At 37.5% G+C, this 16,223-nt stretch overlaps 1 protein-coding gene across 2 annotated transcripts in view; it reads right to left on the bottom strand.

The window, feature by feature from the left end:
- LOC111336945 (multifunctional protein CAD) overlaps positions 1-16,223 on the bottom strand; it is a 29,250-nt gene that overhangs the window by 12,637 nt on the left and 390 nt on the right. Inside the window, exons 2-23 of one of the 2 annotated variants that reach the window (XM_088742527.1) lie at positions 15,144-15,413; positions 14,020-14,162; positions 13,454-13,607; positions 12,781-12,952; positions 12,144-12,582; positions 11,427-11,558; positions 11,056-11,289; positions 10,411-10,632; positions 9,824-10,012; positions 9,296-9,529; positions 9,003-9,140; positions 8,623-8,796; positions 8,194-8,241; positions 6,992-7,074; positions 6,383-6,629; positions 6,188-6,286; positions 5,968-6,069; positions 5,606-5,728; positions 4,885-5,067; positions 3,836-4,054; positions 3,188-3,355; positions 1,699-1,881 (exon numbers count right to left, since the gene is read on the bottom strand). In XM_088742527.1, coding sequence (XP_088598653.1) covers positions 1,699-1,881; positions 3,188-3,355; positions 3,836-4,054; positions 4,885-5,067; positions 5,606-5,728; positions 5,968-6,069; positions 6,188-6,286; positions 6,383-6,629; positions 6,992-7,074; positions 8,194-8,241; positions 8,623-8,796; positions 9,003-9,140; positions 9,296-9,529; positions 9,824-10,012; positions 10,411-10,632; positions 11,056-11,289; positions 11,427-11,558; positions 12,144-12,582; positions 12,781-12,952; positions 13,454-13,607; positions 14,020-14,162; positions 15,144-15,413 — 3,956 coding nt within the window. The remainder of the gene's footprint in view (positions 1-1,698; positions 1,882-3,187; positions 3,356-3,835; positions 4,055-4,884; positions 5,068-5,605; positions 5,729-5,967; positions 6,070-6,187; positions 6,287-6,382; positions 6,630-6,991; positions 7,075-8,193; positions 8,242-8,622; positions 8,797-9,002; positions 9,141-9,295; positions 9,530-9,823; positions 10,013-10,410; positions 10,633-11,055; positions 11,290-11,426; positions 11,559-12,143; positions 12,583-12,780; positions 12,953-13,453; positions 13,608-14,019; positions 14,163-15,143; positions 15,414-16,223) is intronic. The other variant, XM_088742528.1, reaches the window with a different exon arrangement.

The following is a 16,223-nucleotide window of genomic DNA, read 5'->3' as shown; positions in this document are numbered from 1 at the left end:
CGAAACTAAACCTTGAAGCGCTCGTTGCAGTATTTCGACGAGAACGAATCGTTCTTTCGAATCGTTCCTTCAAAATCCTAGTTTAAGTTGGCCATGCAGAAGGGTCCTACTAGAACCTTGCACTGAAACGCAACTTTGATTCTTTTGAAGCTGTACTATAATCTAGTTTTATTGTATTTATAATCTTTGAAATAGTTACATTGTTCGACTAGTTAGTTCTATTTTTAATCTCTATGGCTTAGAATGTATTACTTACTAACTTTAGTTTTGAGGGCCACTGGTTTATCAGCGTAGGCTGTTATGTGTATACCCTCTTTAAATAAAGTCGATTATTATTATTATTATTATTGCAAGGCCTCTTTCCTTTATAGTGACATCTAGTGTAAATGACCTGTCATGAACTCCTTTTTGATATCTTACAAACCGCTGCAACTCAACGCATCAATAAAAATTGGGTAAAGAGTGGATATTGATTATTAACCCTTCAAAGCAGTTTTTAAATACAGTACTTTTATTAAGATCATTCTTTCTAGTTCACAGCAACTCTTGAAACCCTCCTCTAGATGATTCTCTAGTATTGATTTTGGTATGTTGAATTCTGGAGCTCCAGGTCCTAAACGATTTCTTTGAGGCTTCCGTTTTCCGTGGATTGAACATTCCATTCGCAAACTCATCATGTCAGAACTATTACTTACACCCAGCTGCTTCATTTCGCTTGCCAATAACAGAGGAAGTACATCAGGTGTGATTTTCTCCTTTTCAAATACTTCTGTTGGATTACTTAAGTTTTGTCGCTTCACAATGGAGGCCATTGCAGTCTTTTCCGCCATTTTCATAATACTTTGAAAATACGCGGGAAATCGCAGAATTGCATTGTGGGGTTATTACCGCGAACAATGTTTTTGGGAGCCTGGTGACGATCATAACGAAGTTTGCACCGAAGATAATGAATTTACCACCGCGTATAATGTTGGTAGGACCGAAGATAATGAAGTGCACACCAGTTGTCGGAAGCACCGAACTGGATGATTTAATCACTGAGTATAATGAAATAAACACCGAATATAATGAAGTGCACACCGAATATAATTTAGGGAACACCGAATATAATGAAGTGAACACTGAACGAAAAAGCCACCCAGTATAATAAAATGAGCACCCAATATAACGAAGTATGCACCAAATATAATAAAGTAAGCACCGAATATAACGGAGTACGCACCGAACATAATGAAGTAAACACCGAATATAATGATTTAAGCACCGAATATAAGAAAGTAAACACCGAATATAATAAAGTAAGCTCCGAATATAACGAAGTACGCGCCGAATATAATGAAGTAAATACCGAATATAATGATTTAACCACCGAATATAAGGATGTAAGCACCCAATATAAGGATGTAAGCACCCAATATAAGGATGTAAGCACCGAATATCATGACCAAAAGTATCATAAGACAGTTATGGCGTTCCATACCAGGGGTTTCACATGTTATGTGTGGGAAAAAAAAAAACAAACTTTGAGATATCAAGGAATGACGTAACTGTAGTAAAATAAAAGTTTTAGTCTATAAGGCGTGGCATGAAGTTCAAAATGAAGAGTAGTCTGAGATATTTGGAACTGTATTGCAACTTCCTTCCAGACGAAACGCAAACTGACTTAAAACAAATTCAAACTGTACACAGCTATCGTACCTTGAAGCTTCCGATCGATAGAAGAATGCACTCTTGAGGAATCTTAAACCCAGTACTAAGCATACCCTTGAGGTACGCCTCGTAACGATTTTCGCCAAAACAGGCCACTTCTCCAGTACTGGACATCTCCACGCCTAACATGGCATCTGCCCCGGCCAAACGTGAGAAAGAAAATTGGGGAACCTTGAGGACAAAAAGACCAAAAAGGAAAAAATATAGTTATTTGTCATTCCTGTCACAAGCCACAACCCTTCCCAACAAGATATGAAATATGCGATTTTTCGTAAAACAGGGTTCGTACACTTTTGACCTGTTAAAGTTCCATGACTTTCCATGACTTTTTCATGACCTTTTGAAAGATTCCATGACAAGAATGCAGTGTGAAAGAATGTTTGCAAACATCCTCACAATGCGCGCTTCTGTTTATTTCTAATGAAATTAAATCTGATTTTTGGACGCGTCAGTTAACTTCTCAACTTTGGGTCTTATTGCCTTTCACTCATAGAGAGCATATTGACTTCCCATGACTTTCCATGAACCACACATAAATTTCGCGACTTTCCAGGCCTGGAAAATGAAATTTTGAAATTCCATGACTTTCCAGGTTTTCCATGACCTGTGCGAACCCTGTAAGGCCCTGTTTACAAGCAGGTAGGGTAACCCTCGTGCTAGGGTTACCCTAGCAGGAGGGTTACCCTAACGCTCCCACATTTCTTTTTTTTTTCATCGACGTGTTTACAAGGCAGCTAGGGTGGCTAAGCGCTAGGGTTACCCTAGCTGCCTTGTAAACGCTCTGCTGGGGATAACTCGCCTACCCGGGACAACTTTTTACTTGTTTCCAGACCCTTTGAACATTGATAACAATGCGTGCGGTTACCAAGCATAGTTAAGTTGTTCCGGGTGGTAGGGTAACCCTACCTGTGAAATTTTGCTTGTAAACCCGGGCTATCTTTGACCCACCTGCTAGGGTAACCCTAGCACAAGGGTTACCCTCCTTGCTTGTAAACAGAGCCTAAAAGGACGCTTTTAAATTTTCTACTTGTGTCGGATTAAAAAGGAAAAGCCATTACGTTGCTGGTAACAGTATGCCGCGTGACACCAACTTTTTAACAATAAATTCCAAATTCAGCAATAATGAATTCAATAATGCTGCGGGGTTTTGTACACTTGTCGGAGAAGCATCACATTTAGTCTAGCGATTACATCATGATGGAAGTTCTCCGAGAAGAGTTTGAGCCTTAAAGTACACTGCCGTGGGGAACTTAAGGAGGTCACTTTGTCAAAGTTGCTGTCTATCAACCATAAAAGAACAAGACTAGACATTTCTACGACAAGGCTTAATGAAACAAGGTGTGCCTGATAAGTTAAAATCTCAAATTTGAAGAAGCTCTTTGAAGTCAGACACCTCTGCTGGCTGGGTTTATTTCTTCGAAGTAAATTAAAAGGGAACAAATTTACAGACTGTTCTTGTGCTAAACGTTGTTTTCACCTTTACTCCAACTCGTCCATACCCCGCACAGTCCAAAGCTGGTTCAACGGACACACCACAGATAACTTGTGTTGCCATAGCGATAAAGTCGTGATCAAGAGTCTTGGATACAAAAGGAAAGGAGCGGGAGACACGAAGATTACATTCGATCACTTTCAGTTCATTATCCTGTAAATAGAAAAAAGAACTCACTTAAGACTTCAACTCTTCGGAATTATAAGGTCAAGAAGAGGAAGATTATTATTATCTGTAGCAAAATTTCCAATTCTACATTCACAAGAATAACCTGGAAAGTAACCTATGGTCATCAGTTCAAGGAATTTGTTTTCAGATCTTAAGAGCAAGACAGGTAGCAAGACATTTAAGTTTTCACTTAAAAAGGTACCTTTCTTTTATCATTGAGGAAATAGTGGGGTTAATTTTAAGACAAAATAAAATAGATTTTAATTTACATCGCGTTTGTTCGGTGACAGGTCACATGTGATGTAAAAATCGGTGAGAAATATCAGTGAAACACTGGCGCGCAGCTCAGGTGCCACTCTCTTTCTTCACTCTGACGTCATCTGTATTCTACTACTGAACAGACATTCGTCAAAATAAAGTGTTTTATTAAAAGCCAGGATTACATTGTACATACAGTTGACAAACCTTAGCAATCAGCTGCATGTTAAATGGCCCAGTGACCATCAAGGCTTGCCCAATATCAAAGCAGATCTTTCGTATCTTCTTGAGTGTCTCTTCATTCAGATCTTGTGGAGGTAAAACCATTGTGGCATCACCAGAATGGACTCCAGCATTCTCCACATGTTCAGATACAGCCATACTGACCACCTCGCCGTCACTGGCCACTGCATCAACATCTATCTCCTGCAGATCAATAGATGGGGTTAGTTTCCAAAGAAACTGTGGTTTTGCATCAGAAGAAGATATAGGGAGATAATTTAGTATTATCAGCTGGGTTGATAATGTGAATTGCCCATTTCCGAATTGCCCTTGGCCTGATTTTCAAAACGAGTCCTGGTGCTCATCCTTTGATATGATAATAAGTTTTCATTCACATGCAAATTAAACTCATTTTCCCAAGAATGGTTGAGCACCAGGCCTCGTTTTGAAAAAGAGGCCAAGAGTAATTTGGAAATGGGCTATTGGCCAGACTGGGCTGAATAATGAAATACAACGTCAGAGGGTACGCGGTCATCAACACGGGCTCAAGTGTTTTAAGCGAAATTAGCGGAAAATACTAAGGGCTGAAACTTAAAACCGAGGAACTTCGTTTTCGTCTAAGGCATTTTCCTATTTCCAGAGGTTTTATGGAGAAAATTAATTTTCGAAAATTTTTAGGAGTACCAAGTTTTTGGAGGTTGTTCTGTAAAAGAAAAGTGGCAAGGAAAATGACGCCTTGAAGCAACAGAATAAGAAATCAACCTTGCAAACTACTCAAAAATCCGTTTTCGGCGGCAAAACCTAGCGCATACGCATACATTATTCAGCTCTTTCCATAAAGAGTTCCTGGAGCTGAAGTTTCGATCATGGGCTTTTCATCAGAGTGCAGTGAACAGAGGAATTGTGGGTTATTGAGCAATTTGTACAGATAATGATATCATTTAGAAAAGGTGACAATAGTGGAGTTAGGTAAATTGTTATTCCGCAAGCTTCTTCAAAGTGAGATGAAAGCATACTTGAAAACAGCCTCTCACCTTTGCATTCTGGATGAATTTGGAAATAACAACAGGGTGTTCACTGGATACAGACTGAGCATTGCCAAGGTACGTAACCATTTCATCATCAGAAAACGCAACATTCATGGCAGCACCACTGAGCACGTACGATGGTCGCACAAGACAGGGATACCCAACTGTGGCACAGAACTTTTTGGCATCCTGCATTACAAAGGTTTTTGAAAAAGAGTGTTAGTGACTGTTCTCTTTTTTAAATCGATATAACTTGATCCAATGACAGAATGCTTTCAACTTTACTGATCCCTGCACAAGGCAGGGCACTTGTTAGAGATGAACCAAGTACATGGCTTGACTTGCCAAAAAGTCTCCAGCTGCCTGGCTGGTGCAGCATCCCACATGAAAATTGGTCAGTCTGTGGTTCGAATTCTCACAAGTTTATTCTTTTTACCACAAATGTGAACACAAGTTTTTGAACAGCTGTGCTGTACCACACTGCTGCCATAAATTACCTACATGTATATTCTAGCTATAGCATGTGAAAACATTCAGCGTTTATGAGCTGCCATTTTCATCACCATACGTAACAATCAAAACCCTTGCTGAACTTAGACATATATTTTCATAAATCAGTTTCACAAACAAAGCTGATTGAATAAGTTGTTGAGTATTCCAAGCATCTCTCCCTTCTCAATAAATACTCCTTGCACTACTCGAAAGGTTGATCTACTAACACACATACCTCTAAAGTTGTAAGAACTTTCCATTGTGGTTGAAGAATTCCAATATTGTCCAACATTCTGGAAAACTTGTAACGATTCTCAGCATTGTCAATCATCTCAGGAGAAGTGCCTAGGATGCGAACCTACCCAACAAATGATGCAACAACATTACAGTTGCAAAGGTTAAAGTTTGGACAAAACCATCTGGTCAGTGAGTTGGTGTCAATGCACACTTAAGATGAATTCTTAGGGAACTGAATATTACTTCACCTGTCCGAGCCTTGTAGCCCCAAAATGGACTGACTGAATTTATTGATTTATTAACCAATGGATAGCATTATAAAGGACTGCCTGACTGATTGGCTGATTGATTAACACCTACCTGTTGCCTGTGAAGCTGCATTGCGATGTTGTTTGGTAACTGTCCTCCCATACTTAAGATGATACCCTCTGGATTTTCTTTTTCATAAATATCCATAACAACCTAACATAACATGCAGATACTTGGTAAGAAAACCATTTAAGAAAATGGTTTGAGTTCAAAGCAATACATTTGGAAAAACTTGGAAAAAGTTTAGCTTTGAGCCCAGTGCAACACTCACCTCAAAGGAGATTTCATCAAAGTACAGTCGCTCACATTCATCATAATCTGTACTGACAGTTTCTGGATTATAGTTCAACATTATGGTCTTTTTCTTCAACTAAAAATAAAAAACCTTATGACTAAGTAAAATGGTATTACTCAGGCAAGAAATTTGAAGATAGAAGTTCTTAAATAACTACCACAGTTTACTTACCTTTCTGAGTTCTCTGATACAGCCCACAGCACACCAATCAAATTCCACACTGCTGCCAATCCTGTACACCCCAGAACCAATCACCATACAGGCCCCACTGTCAAAGTCGATGTCATCTTCACATGCATTGTAAGTCAGATACAGGTAGTTTGTAAAAGCTGGGTACTCTGCTGCCACAGTGTCAATTTGCTTTACAAATGGGGTAAGACCATACTGCTGACGCACTTTTCGAACAGCAAGTTCAGTGCTAAAAGTAGAGAAATAACTTTTCATTCCCAATGCTCGCTAAATTTCACTAATGATGGTGCTGGCTTAGGTTTAGCAATGTTACAAATCAATAATGGCTGGGTGAAGTTCACAGCTTCTCTCTTTTTTTTTAGCATTCTCACATGAACCAGTAACTGAATTTTAAGGGTGCCATTCAACAAAAATAAATTCTGCTAACCATGATACTGACCACCTAAAAACTGTGGGGAAACTGAAAGACCTAAACCTAACAAACCACACCTGAATCATCTTAACTGACTACAGGTGGTGAGGTTAGATTTGAAAATCTTGCACAATGATGATGAGAAGGATATCAAATGTTCCACAGTTACAAGAACCTACTTGTGAATACACTTTGCAATTTGCTTATCAGAGAATCCCAGTTGTTTAGCTCCAAGTAAATCCCTGTAGGAAACTTCAGCTGCCTGTAAAGGTGCAAATGCAAATACTATCCAAAAGTATTCATACTAAAAAAAAAAAGCCTTCTACTTGATTCTTACAACACAGCTTTTCCTTGATTTGTTAAGAAATGTGTCATAGGTTGAGTTCAGAGAAAATTGGAGTTACCACTCGTAACAAAACAGAGAAATGGCTTTAAGTTAGGGTCAACTGGGGTTCTCCAGGACTGACCAACAATGAGTCAAGATGAGGGGTTGTTGGCAAGGTTTGGCTTTGGTGTTATGGTTCATAACAACAACAAAAGCAAGCTGCTAGGACAATCTCAAGCTCCATTCAACAAAAGATTTAGGAAGAATACTCCAAAAAAGGCTTTTTTCCTGCAAATTTTGGTTTCAAAGTTGAGAAAACCATGAACACCTGAGCTTTTCTGGTAATGTTTCTGGCCATATAATGAATCCCAATGAAGATTGTGACATGACAGCAACCTCTGCCAGTACAGGCATAAATGGGGTAAGATTGGCCTATCATACTGTATCTCTTAAACAAGCATGGTGATCTATCTTTTTTATTGTATTTTTCCAAAAAAAAAAGACACTGATAGGGAACACTTAAGGAAAACCAAAAAAAGTCTTCAGTAATTTTTTCTGAGGAATCACTTAAGTCCACTTTCCAGAAATATTTCTGATGTTGAGGATATTCTGAGTGTCAAGGTAACAGTACTAACAGTTGCGTGGTAGTTGCATTTCTGATTATCATTTACATTCTTTTGTTATTATTCAGGAATTCTGCGTCACATATTATGTTAGTGCTTCAAATAATCACGTGTTTAAGTTGTTTAATATGATCAGACTTCTCACCCAAGCTTGCTTTTAAGGCACCACTTACATCAGCTTGAATTGACACTTCTAAAGCAATTTTAACCCAGCAGGTTTACTTCATATGATTAGTTAATTTTGATTTAGTTATAATAGGCATGTTTAGCTCGTATACATTTCTCAAAGATCAGCTATTAGTGCAAGACATTACCATGACTGAAGCAAGATCACTTTCTAACTATCTCTCTCCTTCAAAGGCAGTTCATTGGTTAATAAAAATGTTCATAACAAGTTGCGTTTAATTTGTTGTGTACTGCTTCAACTCTCTACCTTCTCTCTGTGCATTAAGGGTGCAGACGTTGATGACTGTTGACCAGGCTACAGGGAGCATAAACCACCAATAAAAATTATCAATAAAATAGCACGCAAATATGCGACATAAAACAATATCATTGAAAGAAACTCTATACATATCAATAAACAAAATTATTCATAGTGTCCTAGAATTCACACAGCTACTATCATTTAAGGAAACACTAAAATAAACAAAATTAAGAAATTTATTTATTTCTGTCAACTAGACGCATTTCAGTGCCTTAAAAAACTCTGATTAATTTTTCAATCACACCAACAAAAGTCTTTTACAATTTGATTTGTTTTTATGTTGTCTACCTCACAACAGTAACTGATATAACATTGACTCAAAAAGGGAAGCTAATTTATAGTGGGCAGGAAAATGCCCAAAGAAATTGTTCTTACCTCAGTCTTTTCTCTATAGTTTTTCAGCATTAGAGCATAATCCATTATGCATTTCATGCGACTCAAAAACCACTTGTCAATCTTGGTCAGCTCATACAACTTATCTATGGTGTAACCCTCCTTGTATGCAGCAGCAAGCACATGAATACGCTGATCAGAAGGTTGCTTCAATTCCTGTAGTGAAAATCAAAATTGTTAGACAAATAAACAAAAGAACAGATTTGAACAAACACTGTTTGTAACCCTTAAACTCCCAAGGGTGACAGGCACATACATGTAAATCCCACAAACTCTTTAATACACAGTCAAGAATCTACATAAGGATTGTGACTGATGCACAGTCAAGAATGTAGGTAATGAGGATTATGAATGAAACTTACTTCATCAGATGCTGTATGACCATGAGAATCAAAACCCACGTTTGCCTCATTCACCATCCTTAGGGCTTTCTGAAGGGCTTCTTCAAACTGTCGTCCGATAGCCATTACTTCTCCAACACTTTTCATTGAGCTTCCAATCTACACATTGAAAAGTTACTTAGGAATAATTTTAATTCACAAGGGCTTAAGATGTGCACAAAATTATCTCCACAATGTGAATTTCTAGGGAAAAAGTGCTGGCCCGAGGCAGTGTTTATGTAAAAATTGCTCACAGTAGGGTAGGTGATTCTTACCTTTGTATTGACCTTGCTGAACTTGCTCAAGTCCCATCTTGGAATTTTAACAACAACATAATCCAGGCTAGGCTCAAAGCAAGCTGTTGTAGAGTTGGTGACTGAGTTTCTCAACACTGGTAAGGGTCTTCCCAGAGCCAACTTTGCTGCCACATATGCCAGGGGATAGCCCGTGGCCTTTGATGCAAGAGCTGAACTCCGAGAGAGCCTTGCATTTACCTCAATGATGAAATACTAGTAATCAAAACAAAAAAAATTAAAAAAAAAAAGAAAAGGTAAAATTCCCATTCATTTTTGAGTTCAGTTTATTATGGAGAAAAAAACTGTTCTCTTTTTCTTATCATTTTCATGCTAGTTTTGTACCAAGCCTTATTTGCACCTTAATTCCGACAAAAAAAAGTCATTAAATATAGCAATTACAGGACAGATTGAAGCAAATTGCTGAAAGGGATCCAATGCATAGGACTGGGTTGGAGGAGAGTTAAAGTAATAGCACACATTAAGTTCATATTGGGAACAAATACAAACCTCTTTAGATTCTGGATTAAGAGCGTACTGTATGTTACATTCTCCCACAACTCCAAGATGTCTGATGACCTTGACAGCACAGGTGCGCAGCATGTTGTATTCTGAATTGGTGAGGGTCTGACTTGGAGCAACAACAATGGACTCTCCAGTGTGGATACCCAGTGGATCAACATTCTCCATGTTACAAACCTAAAAGTGGACAGTGATGGGTTGGTAAAAAAATTAACTCTGCGCTTGTACCAAGTACCCTATCCAGCCAGAGCTTGTCCTGGTTTCTACAGCATAAGGTAATAACGAGTACTGCTCCTTCCTTGGTCCAATTACAGGTTACCTCCCACCATTGGTGCTTTTTCAGGTTTCCTAGTCAGTTTGCTGATACTCATTCATACTCCAGAGCTGGGAGAGGTAGTGTGAGAGTAAAGTGTCTTTTCCAAGAACACAACACCATAAACTAAACATGACTCAAATGCAGTGTCCACCTCCATAACTATTTCAACAAAGCATCCAACTACTATGTATATCACACACTTTTTTTGTTTTTAGAGCAATTATACCATCACATTTTTAACCCACTGTACTGTACTCACTGTGATGCAGTTGTCAAAAGCATCTCTGACAACCTCGTATTCAATTTCCTTCCAGCCTTTCAATGATTTGTCCAGGTTCACTTGCTTGGTATGGGCAAAGGTTCCATTGACAAGGGAAACCAGTTCTTCTCTGTTCTGAGCAAATCCTGACCCCAGACCACCCAGTGCAAATGCTGCTCGCACTAACACAGGATACCCAAGCCTTTCTGCAGCAGCAATGGCCTAGACACAGATTTTGATGGCATTCATTCATAAAAAATAATTTAAAGGGAAGAAAAATTGCATAAGGAGGTTGACCTGAATATTCTGCTAAGACTGAAAAAGGACAAGTGCAAGTCACAGGAAATAAGCAAATTTATAAAGGTTAAAAAAACTTCCATCTATCTCCGCCAATATAGGATATCATTAATAATTATTTATACCTGCCACATTTTTAATTGCCTGACTATAGGAATACACCTAATTCTTGTCAAAACTATTTTTGTAACATCACAATAGATGGTAGTTTTTACATTTGACTTGTAGAAGTCTCATAGTGCCAACAGAAAACAGCATTTTTTGTCATGCAACATGAAACAATTGTATTAAAGCATGAGTTAGGAAGACTTTGGTATTCACCACTGCCTTCTTGCAACACATACTAACCTGCTCAACAGAATACACTGCTTCACTTGGTGCAACTCTTTCCCCAATTTCTGCTAGTTTCCCAGCAAACATCTTCCTGTCTTCAGTACAAACTATGGAACTAATTGGAGTCCCTAATGCTTGGACACCATACTTCTCCAGTACACCACTTGCTTGAAGCTCAATGCCACAGTTCAGAGCAGTTTGACCTCCAAATGACAACAGGATACCATCTGGGTGTTCACTTTGAATGACCTAAGTTGCAAATCAAAAAGAAAAAAGAAAAAGAAATATTCTTTTTAACTGACTATTGTCAATGTTGCCTTGAGACAATACAGTTAAAAAAAAAAAAAAATTAACTATTCCAATTACAAAAATGTCAGCTGAGTTACCTGAGTGACATAGTTGGCTGTTATAGGAAGAAAATAGACTTTGTCTGCAAGGCCTTTCGACGTCTGCACTGTAGCAATGTTTGGATTTACCAAAACAGTTTGGATACCTTCCTCTTTAAGAGCTTTAATAGCCTGCAGAAAGTTAAGAATATGATCCTTAAGCTGCATACCACTAAAGATATTAAATGACATCAATATAAAAGCACTGCAATACCTGCCAGGTATTTTTGAGGCAACTTTTACTTTATTACTGGTATTTCCAAAGTATGTCAGTTAGGGCTGCAAAACCCTACATTTTTCCACAAGGTATAAACAACAGTATTGTTTTGTTATACATTTTTGTTATCCACTATGGACAGTTCTAAGGTATAAACAACAGTACTGTTTTGTTATACATTTTTGTTATCCGCTATGGACAGTTCTAAGGTATAAACAACAGTACTGTTTTGTTATACAATTTTGTTAACCGCTATAGACAGTTCTAAGTTCCAAGAGTGACCAGCATATCACATCTGTTCTCACAAGTAATACTGCTGAGTCATTCATTAAGATCATGAAAAGAAAGGAAATCATCACTAACCTAGGAAGCTCTGATCTTTAAACAAAAACTCCTTATCAGTACCAAAAGAAAAGTGTAAATAACAATATGGAGAAAATGGATACCAATGTTAGGGTGTAAAGTGTTAAGAACAGCATTACTCAGTTATTTAAACTCACCTGTGACCCCGAATAATCAAACTCTCCAGCTTGTCCAATGGACAAACCTCCTGAACCTAAAATCAAAATTTTCTTGGGTGTGTGTTCACTGGGTGATACTAGGGGATCAAACTTCAGTGACTGCTGAATCCTTTCCTTAACTGATACTGATTGTTCTCCAGTTTGTTTGTACTGCTTGACTGTGGACAAAAAGATGTCAAACAACAACTCTAAGTCTTGTGGTCCAGCCATATGTTCTGGGTGAAACTGCACACTGTAAAATGGCTTGCTGTTATGAATTATCCCTTCATTTGTTTGGTCATTAGCATTTGTAAACAACACTGACCAATCAGGTGGCAGAGAGTTGGTATCAATAGCAAAGCCATGATTCTGTGTGGTGATAAAACAGCGATCTGTGCCATGATGTATGCAAGGAATATTGTGACCTCTATTTCCATACCTACAAATAAACACAATTGTAATAAAATGTTTTCATGTGTGCCTGCTGAAACATTTACATTTTTCTATTTAGTTTTAAAGGAGATGATGCATTCTCTCCCTTTATACACACTAAAAATAAAGTTTTCATCAAGACAGTTTTAACATAAGTTTTAACAGCAACAAAACAGCAAGAACAAGATTATCTTCAACTACTTACTTCATTTTGAAGCTTTTACATCCAACAGCCAAGCCCAGGAGCTGGTGTCCAAAGCAAATTCCAAATAGAGGTTTAAGACTGGTGCGTTCTGTAAACTTTTTAATATTGTTTATAGTCTCAGTAGTGAAAGTGGGATCTCCAGGACCATTGCTTAAGAACACACCATCACAGTCTGAAGAAATAGCAAAAAATAATAACATTGACATAGATTGAGAAATATCTCGCACTATAAATGAGAAATAGAGATTTTATGAAGTTACAACAGACACAACAGAAAAAACATATCTGTTAGGATTCTAAACAGCTTGATGTGGTAACCATCTCTTACTGTGCTGACTCCCCTTTGGCAGAACACATGCAGACACCACTGAGTGCAGAAGAGAACCCTGCAAAATTTGCTTCCGTTCTTGGACTATACAAAAGTTGCAGATGTTGTTTAGTTATTTGCAGGGGAAGGTTGGGAGATGTTCAAAATTTAGAAAGCAAGCGAAGAATTATATTTCTGCTCATCCTTCCTCTGTGTCACCACATTCTCATTGCCGCTTCCGTAATACTTTTCTTAAGTCCTTATTGTGTTCACAGATTTAGAGTTTGTTTAATAGCTTTTTTCATGAATATAATAACTAAGAGCTTTACATGAAGTACAGTTCAATGAGATAGTACAGAAAGTTACCTCCTTTTTCCACATCATCGTTGAAATTGTAATTCCAAGGAACTACTTTAACAGCAGCTCCTCTGGCAATAAGACACCTTATCTGGTTGTATTTTATTCCACAATCCACAGCGATGATCTTGAACTCACCATCTGGGTTATAAACAACTGGTGCCTGTCAAAACAATTATAGTTATTAAAATGTTATAGTTATAATGATGTAATATTTATTGCTGTGTAGATTCTGTCACTCTGGTCACCTCTGAATTCCATTCCTTTATCATCTATGCTTTTGGTCTTGAGCAGTTATTGGCACTTTTGAGAATCTACAGATATTTGTACAAATCACCTAATATCTCCATTCTGAAAACCAAGAAAACCTAAAGATAAAGTATTGTGAGTGTAAAAGCAAACTAAGATGTGCTGCCTCATGTATATTCTTTCACAGTGAACAAGAGTTAGACTAGTTTAACAATAAAGGAATACTTCACCACAGAATAACCACTACAACTTAGAGGATGCTTGGTCTTTAGAAAGCCTTCCAATCTGATTTGACCTGTTTGAAATTTTAGAATCACAAAGCTAACCTTTGATGAAACCTCTGCAACTAGGTTTCTCTGATTTGGATCATCAAATGGAATGGACTCTGGTTCCACATCTTCAATCACTACTTTTCCTAACATGCATCCTGTTTCTCTGATCTTCTTTGTCAATGCTCTTGTGTCAATACCTGAAATATGTATTATTATGTAAGAAATCAAACAATCTTTAAAAAACTCCAGGTCTAAATGTTGATTAGGAATTCAAAAATATAAAACTTTCATTTAGTTTTTGAATTGACAAATATCAGATTGTCATTAAGCCAGCTGCCATTTTGGTAGAGAAATGGAACTTAAAATATGAAAAAAAGGTAGACATAAAGCTAGGGTATATGCTTTAAACCCAGTTCCATAAACATTGTTTGCAAATATTACAAATGTAAAGAATAAGAAAGATGTCAAGTTTTAAGCTTGATAAAGAAATATACTAGAAAGATGTTTTTTGTCTTATCTTGAGCGAGGGACCAAGAAAAAATTATGAGTCCCCATGAGGAATACAACCTCAGACTTTCAGATTCTGGGGACTCAGAAATTTTTTCTTTGTTCTATGCTCATGACAAGAGGAAAACCATCTTTCTATATTTCTATCAAGCTCAAAACTTACCATCTTCCTTATTCTTTACAAAACATTACACTATCGACAATACTGATCCTAGCAGCACACAGGACACGTGTCATATATGTACTATAAAAGGCCCTGCGTATCAGTCTCTGTGGCTCAGTGTTACAGTATCAAAGCATGAAATACATAAGTCTGAGGTTTGATTCCTTGAGGAAACTCAGAATTCTTTTCTTTTCCCACTGTGACTTGACCAAAAACATATTTCAATGCTACCAATGTTACAGATACTGCAATTTTGCATTTATAATTTTACTGTCTTGAAACTTGAGTCATATTAATTTCTGTTTAAACATTTCTCACCAATAAAAAGGAAGGTATCTCAGAGCATCTTAAAATGTTAGGAATGATGGTATGGACCATCATCCCCTTTTCATCCCACCACACTTTCAGAGAATTCCTGAAAATATATTACATCCTTTCAAATCATAAGGATCTAAAACAGAGGTTACCATTTCCCCTAAAAATATCCAATCAACAAAAAACAACTCACCACTAATGCCTGGTACCCCCTCTTCCTCTAACCACTGGGAAAGAGATTTCTTTGCATTCCAGTGACTGTACTCTTCAACATAATCACCAACAACCAGAGCTGCTGCCCAGATTTTATCTGACTCCAGCTCAACTGCCAACCCATATGAATCCTTTTCTCCATCTGGGACTCCATAGTTTCCAATCAGTGGATAGGTAAGAGTAAGAATTTGACATCTGTATGATGGATCTGTGAGGGATTCTGGATATCCAACCATGCCAGTCTGAAACACTAAAATTATATGAATTTGTTATTCATTTATCCATAACTCAATCATTAACAAACAATTTTGTTTGGTAGACCTGTTAGCTTGAGATTATTCGGTTGAGTTTTCAATCAAACGGTCTTGGTTTAACCCTTTTCACCCCAATATCGAAATACACATTCTCCATACACTTCTCTTTACATTTCCCAGTGTTGAAAGGGAGAATTTGTTTAACAATCAAGAGCTTTTTTAATGGGTGGCCATTACTTATTTCTTGTAACCTTAAAGTTTGATTTGGCAGCGTTCATGGATAGATAAGTTAAATGCTACCCACTCCAAGGGGTCACAAGGTTAAGCACAGGTCATCTCACTTTCCTTGGGTAGCTCTCATTTTACTGTAAACAGTTTTTATGTCTTGATGCTGAATATCCAAACTTTTTAACATACAAATTGAGGAGAAATGCTCTTGCTAAAATATAACAAAAACTTAGCGTGTCCATGTATCTGTTATCTTCCAAATATTCTTCTATCAATTAGTTTTACAAGCTTCGATGGAACGTGACTTCCCATGAAGAATGTAGCCGCGTGATATCCGGGACCTCCTCAAAATAATCATGCATCTATTCCACGTGCAAAGGGTCACGAGAAAGCAGGGCAATCTAAATCCATCGCATCTGTATCTCAAGGCTTTCCTTTGTGTCATTTTACTTTGCTTAGTGTCATATGATAAGTTTTTGGTCGAATTTCTTCACCAGTAAATAAAAGAAATGTCTTATTCGTTAAAATATATGACATTATATAACAGAAACGAGCCGTTCCCGACGAAAGTAAGATCT

This window comes from Stylophora pistillata, chromosome 13, assembly GCF_964205215.1.
Source record: "Stylophora pistillata chromosome 13, jaStyPist1.2, whole genome shotgun sequence".
Lineage (NCBI taxonomy): Eukaryota > Metazoa > Cnidaria > Anthozoa > Scleractinia > Pocilloporidae > Stylophora > Stylophora pistillata.
Note: the sequence above shows the minus strand (reverse complement) of the source record. Positions and strands in the feature narration are given on the sequence as shown.